Source organism: Solanum lycopersicum, chromosome 2, assembly GCF_036512215.1.
Source record: "Solanum lycopersicum chromosome 2, SLM_r2.1".
NCBI lineage: Eukaryota > Viridiplantae > Streptophyta > Magnoliopsida > Solanales > Solanaceae > Solanum > Solanum lycopersicum.
Genome location: NC_090801.1, coordinates 59,247,221 through 59,263,381, shown reverse-complemented (window position 1 = coordinate 59,263,381; position 16,161 = coordinate 59,247,221). Strand labels below are relative to the sequence as shown.

At 28.9% G+C, this 16,161-nt stretch overlaps 1 protein-coding gene and 1 long non-coding RNA gene across 2 annotated transcripts; one reads left to right on the top strand and one right to left on the bottom strand.

The window, feature by feature from the left end:
• Nucleotides 1–215: 215 nt before the first annotated feature.
• LOC101246888 (uncharacterized) lies at nt 216–2,878 on the bottom strand. Its single transcript, XR_011214749.1, has 2 exons — nt 2,509–2,878; nt 216–775 (listed from the first exon to the last, which is right to left on the bottom strand). It is a non-coding gene; the product is annotated as an uncharacterized lncRNA (long non-coding RNA).
• Nucleotides 2,879–8,282: 5,404 nt separating this feature from the next.
• On the top strand, nt 8,283–12,475 carry LOC101246505 (pentatricopeptide repeat-containing protein At2g20710, mitochondrial-like). Its single transcript, XM_026029386.2, has 2 exons — nt 8,283–8,583; nt 10,354–12,475. The coding sequence occupies exons 1-2, from the start codon at nt 8,317–8,319 to the stop codon at nt 11,506–11,508; spliced, it is 1,422 nt and encodes a 473-aa protein (XP_025885171.1). The 5' UTR covers nt 8,283–8,316; the 3' UTR covers nt 11,509–12,475.
• The last annotated feature ends 3,686 nt before the right edge of the window (nt 12,476–16,161 follow it).

The window sequence follows — 16,161 nt, the reverse complement described above, 5'->3', positions numbered from 1 at the left end:
TTTCATTATCATAGTTTCTTTTTTTAAAATCAAATTATATAAAAAATTTAACTAACAGTATTTTTTCAATCATATTGATATGCGAAAAATTACAATTTATTATAGTACTTTTCATATAGTTTTGAATATCTAAATTTTTTATTTAACATATCAAATTAATATAATCTAATTAACTTAAAATATTAATCAAATTAACTATCTAAATATGCAACATACCAAATAAAAATCATAACTATATTGAGATTTGGGGTTGCATGGGAGGGGGTTTAATTATTTTCTCCCTTACTCCCCTTCTTGGAAAAAAGAAAAAAATAGTTCAGTCATCTAAAGATAGAGTAAATAAGGTTGTGGCTAGGATATATAATTATACATGTATGATTCAGAAGGGAAAAAAAAACAGTTTGATATACAAAACACTCGTATCAATCTAAAACAACCTTCTAGTTTTGTTATGTGGATTTTCCACACATTGAGAAAGGCATTGCAACAACTTCATTTCCAATGTTTTGAAATGTGCAATTTGCATTTGCAATTCCATTCTTTCCTTTTTCAAGTTTTGATTCTCTTCCATGAGATGTTGCCTTGTAATTGTATTCTCTTGATCATTATTATTTGTAGCTAATAATAATGTGCTCTTTTTAGAAGGATTTAAGTATGTAGGAAATACACTTGGCTCACATTTCTTTCTTGTTATTTCTGCTAGCAAATGTCTACACCCTTTCTGGAACTTTCCATGATGAAATTCCCAACGTTTTGATGCTACTTTCTTGAATCCCTATATAAATTTAAATACATAAATTTAATCAAATAAATACACAAATAAAAGTTATTTGATTTTCTATCAAGTTCGTAGAAATCTAATATAAAATAAAAGACGAGATGTAAAAGTCTAACATCAAGAAACACTATAACAAAAATAACTTTTAGCGACATTAAATATTGACATTAATAAAGAGTGTTTAAGTCTTTACCAGCATAAGTGTCATTAGAATGAATGTCGCTAAAGGCTTTAGGGACATATACAAAAAGTGACAATTGCCACTAAAAATACATATTTAGCGGTCATTATGAATTAATTGTCACTACTGATCATTTTTGGTGTAGTAATAAAAGGGTGAGTTTCACTTCCACACTCTACTTTAAAAATCAACCCACCGCTTTATTCTGCCTTTTAAAGTGCGCGTTAATATATTATGCGTAAGACTTAAATAAATAAAGTTCTGATCTTGAGTTACCCTATAATTTATAGCAGAAAGTAAGCTTTAAAAACTCGCTTTCAAAAAAAGATCATGTGAATCGTATAAACGAATTTCAAAATCTTGACAGTGCGTGAGATCTTTATCGAAAAGTCAAAAGGATTGTAAATGAAATAGTGTATTCTATTTTATTGTCAAAATAAGTTCATCACGAAACCATAGCAGGACAAGATGTCATCAAAAATTGACTTTGGAGTAGGATGATTTTGTTGATCGGTTTTGGCTTTCAACCAATTTGACTACCATTTTAGTCACCAAGAGATGTATGTCACTATAGACCAAAATTTTGACAAATATGAAATGAAAAATTTAGAATATTTTTTCACGATCTTTCCAAAATAAATATTTGGAAGCTTTTTTGGACAAAGACCACCAAAGATTTTCATGTAATTCCACGTTTATACTTTAAAAAATGAGGTGATTTTCAATTTTGATTTTGTATATCACATTTTTACTTTGCACCTGTATTAAGAAATGATGTAATTTTATCTTACTATCCTTATTTTATTTTCTTGGAACTCAAATTTTCAATCAATGAATATGAATCATTTATTTAAGTTTTTTTCTAAATTGGTCAAACATGTATTTTCAAGGCTAATAACTCATAAGGGTAAAAAAGAAATGATATAATAATTTATGCATTGATTTTTATAAAATGAAAGATAAAATGGATCAACTATTTGTAGAAAATATAAAATGAGACGAAAGAAGTATCTAACAGGGACATAAGTTTTTAAAAAATGTGTATTATAATGTAAAAATATAAACTCAGCAATAAATAAATATTTAGTGATAAACTAAAATTAAAGGGCGGTGCAAAATATATAGGTAGGCCAATTTGACAGCAATTAATTATGTGATTTTTTTCAAAAATAAATTAGTGGAGATCACACAACAAGAAGTTTATCAAATGGACTACAATTTTGCTAATATAATTGCTTAATAAATTTACTTTAGGCCACCAATGTAGACTAACTCCACAGCAAAATTATCAAACCAATTACCAACAAATACATGTCATATACCATTGAGTCAATTGGTTGAAAATTTGAAATAACATATCTTTGGGCCTATGATTGAAGGGACTAATTTTAGGTTTTTTTTTTTTAAACCATAAGGTACATTTGTATTATCTTTCACCTTATTATTTGCCGAAATATTATGGTTTCACAACCATGATTCCACTTATTAATTAAAACGAAAAGTAAGTGAAACAAATCGAGACAGAAAGAAGATATAGATCGAGACTTACGTAGGTATTAAGTTGACGAATGAAACTAGAGAAATTGTTGTGCTTGAAGTATTTAGGTAACATAACCTCAGAAAACTCATCTGGACACCACACAACAAATCCATTTCCTTCACCATTCCATGAAACAACCTTAATATTACGATTACTATTTTCTTCTTCTTGCTCCTCCAAAAGATCGTAAGTTTTCGATAAGAACGGCGCCGGACACTTGGTTCTCGTCGTCGACCGTCCGATTTTCCGATGGATATTCCGATTATCATCTGTGGCCATAGCAATATATTAATGGTATTTTGTTGAGCAACCAAAAGGGTGTAGTGCTGCTTGTTCTATTTATAATAAAAACGTGTAATATGTATGATTGAAAGATTTTAAAAGGGGCCGGGCACGTTTTGTTCTATTTTATCGCTTTTGGTGGGCTTCCCTGTTTTAAAAATATAAATTAAAGTTATGATAAATATATTAAAATATTTTTTAATTTGGTTGCCTTAAATATGTCACGTGAAAATTTAAAGTTAAAGATTTGCTAAAAAAAAAAGAAGAGGTCGTTCTTTTTTAAACAAACTAAAAAGGAAATAAGATTATTCTTTTTTAAAGTGAGGAAGTATAGAGTGTAGAAATCTCAACAATTTGGACGTTAACCGTATTATATTGGATAGTTTCTTAAATTACAATAACCTCAAGTTTATTAAAAACTCACTGATATATTGCTTCTTCGCTCGATACAATAGAAAATGATACAAAAGTAATGTATTAGATATATAAGTTATATATCAAATGCATTACTATAAATCATATTCATACTGATTTAGGTTTAAAATATTTGAGATTTTGCATCAATAATGACATTTGTACTGGTACGTAAACAAACTTATAATTTATGTGACAGAGGTGGAATGTATATATTATATTAAGAGAGAAGAATAAAGGATTTTTTCATGATTAATTTAAATGGTAGGGTTTTTTGATGTTATATTATTTTAAATTAATTATATAATTTTCTCTTTTTTATTTATTGATATTTGAATTCATATTAAACTCTCAATTAAATTTAAATCACAGACTATGAGGTCAATTTCAAAATGATAACTTTAAATTCAAGAAGATTTTCTCTGGCCCTCTAATTAAAGGTACTTAAAAGCTTCTCTGTCAAGTGCATGCAAACATTATTTTAGTTGTATAGACAACAAAATATTCAATCAGTGGATATTTTTATCTTTTTGTGGTGATGGAGATATATATGATAATTATGTTAGACTATAGAATATGTGTAGAAGTTTCATGATTTTTGAATATAATAATAAGCCAAAGATATATGGACTTTGGACACATTTGTCTAATTAGAATTTCTTTTAACGTAACGTCAAAGACCAGTACTCATTCTTCAAACATACCATATCTTATCATATTGTTGTCGTGTGCTATGTAATGTTTCAAAGTATTTTAGTTTTATATAAATTAAAAATATATATTTATAATGTAAAATATCACAAAATCTAAAATTAAATTGTATACTATTAAAAAGATAAATTTATTGGAGTACCAAAAATTGTGAAAAGGTATAAGGAGTTTTTGTCATTCTTTAACATTCGAGACAGACCCTGCTATAATACTATGTGAAATTAGGTCTTAGGCTTAACTCACACCCCAAAAGCTAGCTCAAAGGGAGGAGGATTATCCAATCCTTATAAGAAGTCTACCCATCTCATTAACTACTGATATGAAACTTTTGTCATTCTTTAATAGCCTGGAAGAGTAATGTCACTTTATTCAAAAGTATTTTACTTTTATATAAATTAAGAATATATATTTATAATGTAAAATATCATATATTTGTATAAATATAAATTATTTCACAAAATCTAAAATTAAATTGTATACTATTAAAAAGAGAAATTTATTGGAGTAAAAAAAATTGTGAAAAGGAAGTGGAAGTGTTTGTGGAGGATTGTCCGAGGTTTATAAGGAGTCTACCATCTCATTAACCATCGATGTGGGACTTTTGTCATTCTTTAATACTCGAGACTATCTCATTAACCACCAATGTGAGACTTTTGTCATTTTTTAACACCCGAGACGGACTCTGCTATGATACCATGTGAAATTAGGTCTTAAGCCCAATTCACACTCCAAAAGTTAGCTCAAAGCAAGAAGGATTGTCCAAGTTTTATAAAGAGTCTACCTATCTCATTAATTACCAATATGAGACTTTTGTCATTCTTTAATAGTCTAAAAGAATAATGTCACTTTATTCAAAAGTATTTATTCAATTTTTATTGCAAATCCAAAAGTAATATTTTCCAGAGCACTATGTTTGTGCACGCACGGCATGACACATATTTCAACCGTATATCATTTGATGCTTTTGTGTAAATAAAATTCTTCTTGAATTAATAGCAATCTTCATTATTTTTGACATTTTTTTATGTTTGATTGATAAAAAATTTAAAAATTATTTTTTAAAGAAAACAAATTGCTAAAAAAGAGGAGCATGATACATTTAGCGAAAATAGAAAAAACAGGTTTTATAAGTACTCAGCATACCTCATTTTCATATATCGTTATAGATTTTTTCACCACTATTCATATAATTTTTCATAATCTTTTGTTTAGGTTACATACAAATATTTATAAATTAATATTTATTTTTCTTTTTTACCAAATAAGTAGTTGGTATGTTTTTTGAAATACGTTTATTTTTTCTTCTATTTTTACTTTTAATATTTGAATATGTTTCAAAAAATTCAAACTCTTTAGTTGATAACTTGATATGTTTTTTTTTGGATGTTTTAAAAACTTTTTTTTTTACTTTTTCTATTTTTGGTAATGAATAACATGCGATGAACAATTACGTAGTATTTTTGAATAGAGTATATTTGACCTTCAACAAATTCAAAACTCTCTGTTTACCTAAAAATCAGATGAACAATCACAATTGAAGAATACTTGGAAAATCAATTTTCATGTATTGTATATTTTTCCAAGGTTAAGATCAATAATAGAATCATATAATTTCAAATTAAACCAAAAAAATATTATGTACTTTTTACGCATAAACTAGATATCATCTTTTTATTAGCGTAATACTAAATAAATATATTATTATAAACTTTATAATAAGCGATGAGATGCCTTTGACTTGTTGGTTTGATTAGGAAAAAGTTCTAAGTATCAAAATTAAACAAATCAAATATAGGAAAGTGCAGCTTTTTATATATATTTTGTTTCATTTTATTTATATCAAAGTTAGTTTGTTAACTGACTTGATTTGACTCTAATTAAATCTGTTTAGTTGGAATTTAGAGTATAGAGCCCATGTTTGCATGTGTAATTATTTTTGTTTTTTGTTTCAAACGTCTTCATCTCACATTCTTTAAAGTAAGTTTTTGAGAAAATACGCAAAAGTTTCTTAAATTTGTACTCAAAAGTTATTTATACGTTTAAAGTATTATAGCGATATATTACACACTTATTCTTGTTAAAAATGCAACTAATATCACCTCCTAATGTACAAAATCAGTCACATTTATTAAAGTTGTGTGCACTCGTCTGCCAGATAATATGCAAGAATACACGTATAATTTTTTAATTTTTTCACTTTTTTTACTAACCGATTTTGATTGTATCTTCTCTCTTCATTTTTTCACCTTTTTCCTAACCATTTTACCTCTGTCTTTTCTCTTCTTCCTTACATGAATGACACCATTTTTATCTTTATTCTTTTGTCTTCTTTTTATCCTGAATAACTACATTTTCAATCCTTTCTTCTAATTATAAAACATATTAAATAAACTATTATGCCAATTAAGATCGACGGAGTAACAAATATGATTAAAAAATTCGTGAAGAAATGGGGGGCATGGATAGCAAATTAAGTCAAAATTATTATACAATATAGTTTTGTCCCACTTTTCATCGTCATTGACGTTAATTTTGGATACGACACTTATATTTCTCAGCTTCTTATAAACACCTTTCTTTCTTTTGGGTTTTTCAAATATGGGTCAAATGAACTTTAATTGGTAATGTTAATTTTAAAATTTCTTTTTAGTTAGTAGTGTTTGATGGTAATGGATTGTGAAATTTGAAATAAATATTTTAGTTTGATATTGATCAATTTTTATATTGTCGAGTCAATTTTGATTTTGCTATGTATAAAAAATTTATTGAATCCAAAATCCTCGTTCTATCAAATTTGCAGCGCTATGTATACTTGATAATCTTGATAAGTGGGGGTGAGGAGCAATTAACTTTTCTTGTTAGAAATATTTAGGAATTTAGGGTTTGACTCTTTAATGTTCTTTTGATACTAATGATTATGTAAAATTTAGATTAGAAAATTATCTTTTTTGGTGAGTAACTTTGTTGAATTAAGTATGAGTTAAATTAGTGAAGAATTCTTAAGAATAATGATATTGAGTGAGAAATTATAGAGTTTAGATAAGAAAAAAAAATGAAGAAGAAATCTAAAAGAAATAGAGGGGCGTGGAGGTAAAAAAGAACAATATATTTTTTACTTTATTTTGATTTAAATGCGCCTAATTTACTTTTTAATTTTATTTTATTTTCATATCAGTTTTAGGATGGTATTAGTTAAACTTTTATCAAGAATGATTGTGTAATAAGTCGCCATGATATTTTAAACGTGTAACTGACTTTTCACTATAAATTAAAAGGTAAATTTATGGCTTTTCCCTAAGTTCTTTGATTTCCCATCATGGTACATAAATTTCTTCAAGTTGTGTCTATAAAAAAGATTATTTTTCCTATTTAGTTATCATACACATGCTATGTTATATTATACATTTGTCCTATTTTGATTTGTTATTTCATTATTTATAAAAAAAATTCAACGTAATAAATAGATATTACGATCAATCAATTTTAAGTATTCAATATACTTTAATTTAATTTTATATTAAAAAAATTTCAAATATAGCTTAATTAAATTATTTGTAAAAGCTTGATATCGTGACCTTCAAACAATACTTGACATGATAACCTTCGATTTATTATTAGGATCAATCGATTAAACACTCATGCTACACATATTTTGTTCAAAAATTGAAGATCACCCATGTTTCATTTTATTGAACTAAAAGACTATTTCACGTGTCGAAGCTCAAACTTCATAGTTATCTACGAGAATTTGTACTAGTCCAGCTATGAATTGATTTTTTTTATAAAAAAAAAAAGCTGGATTGGAACTTTATTATTATACATTGAATTACCTTTAAAATTTTAAAATTTGAGCATAAGCTTTGACCATACTAGTGTTTTCTATATATTTCAGAGAGACCTATTGAAAATATCTCTAAGACTGTCAATACACTTGGGGTATTTTTAACACTTCTGTCGACTTTTTATGAAGAGTATATCATGCTCTTACAAGAGTTTGAAATCACTTGCTATGTTATGTGAAAGATCGTAAATATATTTAAGTTCCGTTAATCAAATAAATGAGTATTATTAAACTTGTCATTAATTCAAGGATAAAACTTATAATTCGTGTCAAATTTAAAAGTGTTTTAAGTACTTTCTCAAGTAATAAGTTTACTTTTGAGTTTTGTCATAAAACAAAAAATTGTCAAAAAGTAGCTAAATACAAAAGTGGCTATTTTTGCCAATTTCCCCCCAAAAAAAGGGACAAGACAAGTTTCTTGGCCCAGTATTTATTGGGCTTGAAATAAGCTGGACTACAAAATTTACATTCCTTCTCATTTGGGCTAAATTTCAAATGGATCGGGTCATACAAAGCTTCTTAAACCCGCCTAAAACCCCCCAAATTGATTTCTTCTTCGTCTTCTCCAAATGAAGCTTTCTTTCTCTGCCTTATGTAAACAAATTCCAATGCATTTTCAGAGAACAATGATCAACCGTTTCTATGGAACAACATCTACTAAATATAAGAAGCGTGATTGGGTTTTCGCAAGAATTGCACCTTTAGGCAGCCCAGACATGTCTATGGTTCCAGTACTAGAACAATGGGTTGAAGAAGGGAAAACAGTGGCGAAAGGAGAGCTTCAGTGGATTATCAAAAGATTAAACAGCTATAAAAGATACAAACATGCCCTTGAGGTACTTTATTTCTGTTTTTTTTGGTTGTTTAGTGAGTTTTGATACTATGCATTGTGAAAGAAACTGTTTGTGTTCTCTCTTTTCTTAAGCAAATGATACAAACATGAACTCAAATGGATGGCACGAACCTAAGCCCTTAATCCGAATCAGTTGCTACAGCAAATATGTCTCTAATATGAATTAGGTATTACACATGAGTTGTATTGACCAAATGGTTAAATTGTAATGAACTAACTTGTTATGAGTTAAAATAAAGGAAAAAAAGGACAAATATACCCCTCAACTATCGTAAATGGTATGCAGATATCCTCCGTCATACTTTTGGGACAGTGGTTCCCCTATCGTTCATAAATTAGAGCATATATGCCCTTCACTCTAATGGAAGACTAAATAAGGCCTCGTGACGCTATCTTATCCGTCGATAAATGTCGGATCGGTGGATAAGATTATGACACGTCTATGTCCGTCCGTTAGTATAAAGGGTCTGTATGCTCTAGTTTTTGGACGGCAGACATCAATGTCCCAAAAGTATGACAGGACTATTTGCATACCATTTATGATAGTTCGGGGTATATCTGTCCTTTTTCCCTAAAATAAAAGATTGAATTAGCCTGAGCTTCGAGGAAGATGGTGATAACAATGCCGGAAAGTATACCAGCTATGTGTTATGAATTTGAGAGCTTAGTGAATTATAGTGTAGTACCAGTGTGACGTGAAATTTGGATCCTCTCTAACAGGGAAGTAAGGCCCTATATATATAGCTAAGCATCAAGGGCTAAGATCCACAAAATATGTTCTCTTAAAACCCTAATAGCTGCTCATTATCATCATTGAGTAATGATAGGGATCTTGTGTAACGGTTGAATATATGAATAAGTGTAATCCGGTCTGCACTTCGTACCTGGTACCACGTCTCCGGAGCTAGATGGGCTTCCACACGTAGCATCGTATCCAGATGACTTACCTGTTCCTTGCCGACTTCTCTAAATGACTTCATGCCGACTCAAGCTTGTCGCTTCTGCCTGACAACTTATGATTCGCCATCTGTCTAGCCTGGATTTCACCCTATACAGTGCTGGAGAAATTTTGATCCCTACTAAATTAGGTTCTGGTGGAGAAAATAAGTTGGTGCAGTTGATTTATTTGACAGCTTTGTTGCGTTTGTGTACAAGTGCAAAGGCAGATCGAAGATTTAAACTTAGTGGTTTGAATCTTTGAGCTTTTTAGCTCTAAACCCATTTACGGTAAATTAAAATTATCGGTCCAAATCTAATATTTGTTGAAATTGTAATAAGTTCTTACACATATATCTATGATCTGTGTGAAAAATTATGGGTTCAGATGAGCCCACACCCAAAAGGCTACATTTGCCTCTGTACAAGTGCATGCTAGAAGTCACCAAATGATCTAAGGCATACCACTCAAAAGGCCATGCCATTTTAAGAAGAAAGTTCGTGCCTACTCAGTTTATGCAAGTTGATATTATCGAAATAATAAGCTACAAATGTTGTGTACATAGATTGCTTCCTAGTTGTGATTAATCATTGGAAAAAATAATTTGCAGATGTGTGGTTCCTTGCTCCTGTGGCCTTTGGTCACTTTGTTAATTTAACCAAAGGTAACAACTAACGAGCATAGGAATGAAGAAAATAGCTCCTCGCATTGCAAAGACTAATTTGTTGGTGTGAAAAGATCTGAGCTAATTACTTATATATCTTCATTCTTGATTGTATAAATTTTGCCCTTTCATCCTTGTGAGTTTGTGAACAGGTGTCCCATTGGATGACAGACAGAAGATATCTCCCCCTCCAAGTTGCTGATGTTGCAGAACGAATTAACCTAGTCTATAAAGTTAAAGGCCTAGAAGAGGTTGAAAAATACTTCAATAGCATTTCGCAGATACTGAGACGCCCTGAGGTGTATACCGCTCTTCTCAATTGCTATACTAACGAGAAGTCTGTAGGGAAAGCTGAGGCCATAATGCAACAACTAAGAGATATGGGGTTCGCTAAGGGCACATTGTGCTACAACCATATGATGAACCTCTATTGTAAAACAGGAACATGGGAGAAAATGGATAAACTGATGAATGAAATGGAGCAGAAGGGCGTAAATTTTGATGAGTTCACGCTCACGATACGGCTAACTGCATATGCCACTGCTGGAGATTCTGAGGGGATGGATAAAATATTAGCGATGATGGAATCTGATAAGCAAATCATTTTGCACTGGGATACTTACAGTATTGCAGCAGAGTTGTATTTGAAAGTTGGGCTGGTGGAAAAAGCTCTAGAGTTGCTGAGTAGACTTGACAGCATGATTTTGACTCGTAAGAAAAGTAATGGTGCATATAATGATTTGTTAAAACTGTATGCTGAAGCTGGAAAGAAAGAAGAGGTGCACCGAGTGTGGGATTTGTATAAGCAGAACATGAGAATTCTTAATAAAGGTTACATTAGTGTGATGAGCGCATTAATGAAATTTGGTGATACAGAAAGAGTTGAGAAGATCTTTGAGGAATGGGAATCGGAAGCTTTGTCCTATGATTTCCGTGTTCCAGACGTTTTGATTCGCAGTTATTGTAGAAATGGTCTTCTGGGGAAGGCTAAGGCCCTAATGGACAAAGGAATATCAAAAGGGGGTGTTCCATGGGTCACCACATGGTGTCACTTGGCAAATGGATACATACATGAAGATCTAGTCCCAGAGGCTGTAGAAGCATTGAAGAAGGCCATCTCAATATGCCCGCCTAATTACAAACCTAGCAAGGAGACCTTAGCTACATGTGTAAATTACTGGGAAAAGCAGGGAAATGTGGATAATGCAGCGGATTTTGTAAGGTCTTTAGAACAGGACCATATCTTCTCGCCAGTTTTTCGTGACAAGTTGTTGTGCTTTATTAAGGAAGAAAAACTCCAAACCTGACCGACACAGCTTGTATGGAAACAACTGATTTGAGCAACTCTCACAAGGTTAGGCGTTTACATCTAAAGCTTTTAGTTTGGGAGAATCTATATTAATGTTATCTGGGGAACAAAGTTTAAGTTTTTGCGCGTCTCCTACCTCCCTATCCCTATCTCCTCAATGTGATTTATATTGACTGAATACATTCAATATATCATGGTGTTGTTGATTCTTGGGCACATTCTCTCATACATAGTTGCATCTAATATTGATTAAGATTGTTGCTTGAAGTAGTTACTAGAGTAACTTAAAATATTCAAATGATGACAATTACAATTTATTACTCAATACAATGAGTCATAATTTAAAGTTTTAGGAGTTTTAATTAAGTAAAGGCCCATATCCCTTCCTAAAAATCTTTACTTATTGTAAATAAAGTAGGTAATTAGTAGTAGTTATGGAGAGTGTGGTGACTTCTGATGATCATTTTGTTGGAACCTAGCGGAGGAAGCACACGTGAAAGTTACACTGCAAGTTGCATGAGCCAAAGTAGTATACTGATGGATTGGCCTAGAAAGGAAAATAGGCAGATGAGCCAATAGAGAACAAACACATTCGCTATCGACAGCTTTCATCCACCTACAACATTCCTCTTCTACTGGAGTTTGTGTATTATACCCAAGATTCGTAGAAGGTGTAGGTGCAGGTGCAGGCGCGGGTGCTGGAGAGGATACAGGTGCAGGTCCTGGTGGAGGCAAAGGAGTAATTGGCAAATATTGACATGCATTGTTCACAAGTGTAAATTGAGACAGACAAAGTGGATGAGGAACAGCAGGGCCGCCGGGCCAAGTTGTGAATTGGCTATTTGATCCTCCTATGTAAATTATTAGGAATAACAACAAACTTGAAACTTTTCCATGATTCATCTTCATTTTTTGCTTGTTATAATAATAGGTGATGATTAAAAAAAAGAAAGATGCATATTCAATATTTGTCCAATGTTAAAGTCTTATATATACTCGTAATGAAAACGAAAGTTTTGCATGCATAATCTTTATATGTTACATTTTCATAGTTAGGTATATTATTATTTTTATCTCAATAATTAAAGAAGACAAAAGGGGGTGAGGAAGACTCTTTCTTTTTATGTTAACAACGCTTCTTTAATTATCTAACAAATAACTAATTAAGTAAACAAACCTTTTTTTGTTGAAATTTAAATGTTTAAAATTGAATTTCTCTTTGCTCGCAAAATTCAATTCAATCACATTTGTGATTTGACTTAGTATAATAATATTGTTTAAGGGTTTTAAGTTATGTTCACATGTGAATGTAAATTAATTTTTACACAATCTAAGTCATTAATTTCATGTAATGATCAATATCATGAATTAATGACAGTAATACTACTGTAGTAGGCATAATACATGGCCATATTAAATAAGTTTTGTTTCAATTAAGCTTTTACTTATTAGTTTCTAGATGTTATATGCCCGTGCAAAGGCAAATCCAGATTTACTTTATTAGTGAATTGTTTAGTATAAGGATGTGAGTATTATTTTATCACGCGTTTAATAGTTATTTATTTATTTGTATTATAAAAATGAAATAAGTTATCTTATAATATATATAAAATAATTAATTTTATAAAAATATTTTAATTTAAAAGTATAAGTCATTCTTACTTGTGATTACGAAGTATGCAAGTAATTTGAATATTTATGTCAACCAATTATGTTGAGTGAGTTGATTTTCTAATCTATCATATACAAATTTTTAAACGATGAATCAGAGTAACGGGTCTTTTATTTCAATTTATTTCTCTTTTTATTTTATTTTTCATTTTAAGCCATTTACAAAAAATGCATTTTTCATAATTTGTTAACTATTAAAATTAATTTCAATTTTCCACAAGTTTAAAATTACAAAATTATATTATATTTTATTTAATACGTTAATATTAAAATTATAAGATTAATAAAAACTTTTATACATTCTACTCATCTTTAATTTAATATCTAAAATTTAAAAATATTTTTACATTATTAAATTTTATGTAAATTTGTATGTCAAGTTAAGATCTATATTTAAGTAAATTTGTAAACAATTTAGTTAAAGTCTCGTTTACTCTAAATATTAATAAAGTCGACATTTAAAGCAAGATCTGATTAGCATATATGCTCAACATTTTCTTAATCATGATTGAGATATTGGATGGAATATAATACTTTTTTCTTCATTATAGTTTATTATTGAACTTATTTGAAAAAATAATTAGTAAGTTAATTATATTTTAAAGTTAATTAACTTCAATAAAAGTATTGAATAAAAAAGAATGTACTATGTACGCGATAAAATTTAAGCTGAAAGAATAATATAGTGTGGAAATATGAACTACTTTCAATTTTGGTTAATTACAAAATTAAATGATACTCCCTTTGTCCGTGACATTTTTTCATTTTTCGAGAATCAAACAATTTAATTTTGATTAGACATTTACATATGGAATTTTCAAATTTTTTGAAATAAAAGTTATATATTTATAAACTACGTAAAGAGTACTATAAGTCATAATAACTGATAATTCAAAATATTGAAAGGATCTATGAAAAAATTATGATAAAAATACACTTATTTGGATGTGACAATTCTAATTAAGAATGTTAAAAAGATATTTGATCAATGCTATGATTTTTTTTTATATATATGTCTCGAACGTCACCGCTCTAGGGTCTAATTTACTTTGTATTATATAAAATATTAGGCCCCCAATTATTGTGGACTTTTTGATATTTTTTGTTTAAACGTTTATACACGTTTATAACTATTCCACCAATTATTTCCTATACTAAGTCTAAAGCCATAAATGTGAAATTTGCTAATCCAACATATTTTGATTCTACTATAGACCTTAATAACTCTAAGAGAAACATATCCTTGCATTTGTCCAAATTAATACAAATTTAATTACCATAGTAAAATTTGTGTTATTTCAGAAAATAAAGATCGATGTTATAATAGATAAATTATTATTTTATTATTATTATAATATTTTAAATTAAGGAGTTCTAGAATATATAATAAGATAGAAATATATTCGAAACTAAATACATCACAAAAGATTGAAAACAAAAAAATTAAATCAAGTTAGGAAGAATTAGGAATTTTGCCATTATAACGTAATATAATAGCTTAAATACGCTTCTCTATAGATATTTTGTGATTGACAATACAAATGGACAAAAATTTGGCATAAAATAGTCTACGTTTTATTCTTTTGATAGTTAATAAATTAAATACATTTTAAAAACTAAATATTTAGCATTGATTGCCAATATTGTGATCCTTTATGTTATTGATGATGCCTAACATTTGCGATTCTAAATTCAATACTTTTTACCTTATATAAATCTTTCTTAAATTATCATAAACAAAATAAATGATGAAAAATCTTTAAGATAGAGGTTCATATTTTTTAAAATAATTTTTTGACTTATAATATAAATACTAGTTTAGTAAATAGTTATTATATCTTTTAAAGAGCCTGTAATGTCTATGGAACATTGGTTAAAGTTGATAACATAGTTATATACTAGCCTGCCATTCTTAGCTAGCGTTTGGCCATAAATTTTTAAATATTTTTGTCAAATATTATTTGAGTAAACATTTGGATTAAATTTCACCATGTATTTAGCCACAGGATTTGGGAAATTTATTTCACCTTTTTGAGAAAAATATGACTTATATCCATAAGTTTTAAAAACTATCAAAACTAACCATAAGTTTGTATTACAAGTCAATTGGATATTTGCTACAACACTAACAAATAGTGTCCATGACACTAGAGCAATGTGGTAATTTGAATTGAGTGCAACAAACATCATTTCATACATCGTGAAGTAGACAAAACACATGACTTTGTTACCTTGAATTAATTTTTCATCATTTTCATCAACAATCATATCACTATTTTATATTCACTAAATATTTCATCACTATTTTGGTGTTCACGTAAAAAAAAAATTATGTAATACAATGTAAACAACTACCATAGAGGGTGTTCTTATAAAAATAATTGTTTGGGGTAAAATTTTAATTTTTAAAAGATTTCAAATAATGAAATTTGGCTCAAATACTAGAAAAACTAGTATAGAAAAATTTAAAATATTTGTCAAAAATATTGTCAAATAATGAAAAAATTGCTTGAACAAATATTATTTATTAAATTTTTTTCCAAATATTATTTAAAAATTCTAGGGCCAAATGGGCCATTAAAATTGTCATTTTTGCCCATTAATAATATTTATTATGACAAGTATTATAAAATAAATAGTTTGGCCTGCACCTTTATTTTAGTTAGTAGTAATATATTATCATATATTCGTTGGAGCGAAGACAATTATGGCTAAAGCATTTTATCATTTCAAATGGGGACAAATTTCTTAATAATTGATTCAAAGAGATATGATCATCAATAAATTAAATAAATAAATGTGGACAAGCAGCATGATAAGTACTTACTTATCCACGATATGTTGGGGCTAGAGGACCATACAATCACTATTGCCTGCCATATAAAACAGTGATTTAACTTATCCACATTAGCAAACATTAACGTAGTGTTTAATCATAAATTTTTAAATATTTTTAAAATATTATTTGAGTTTTATTTTT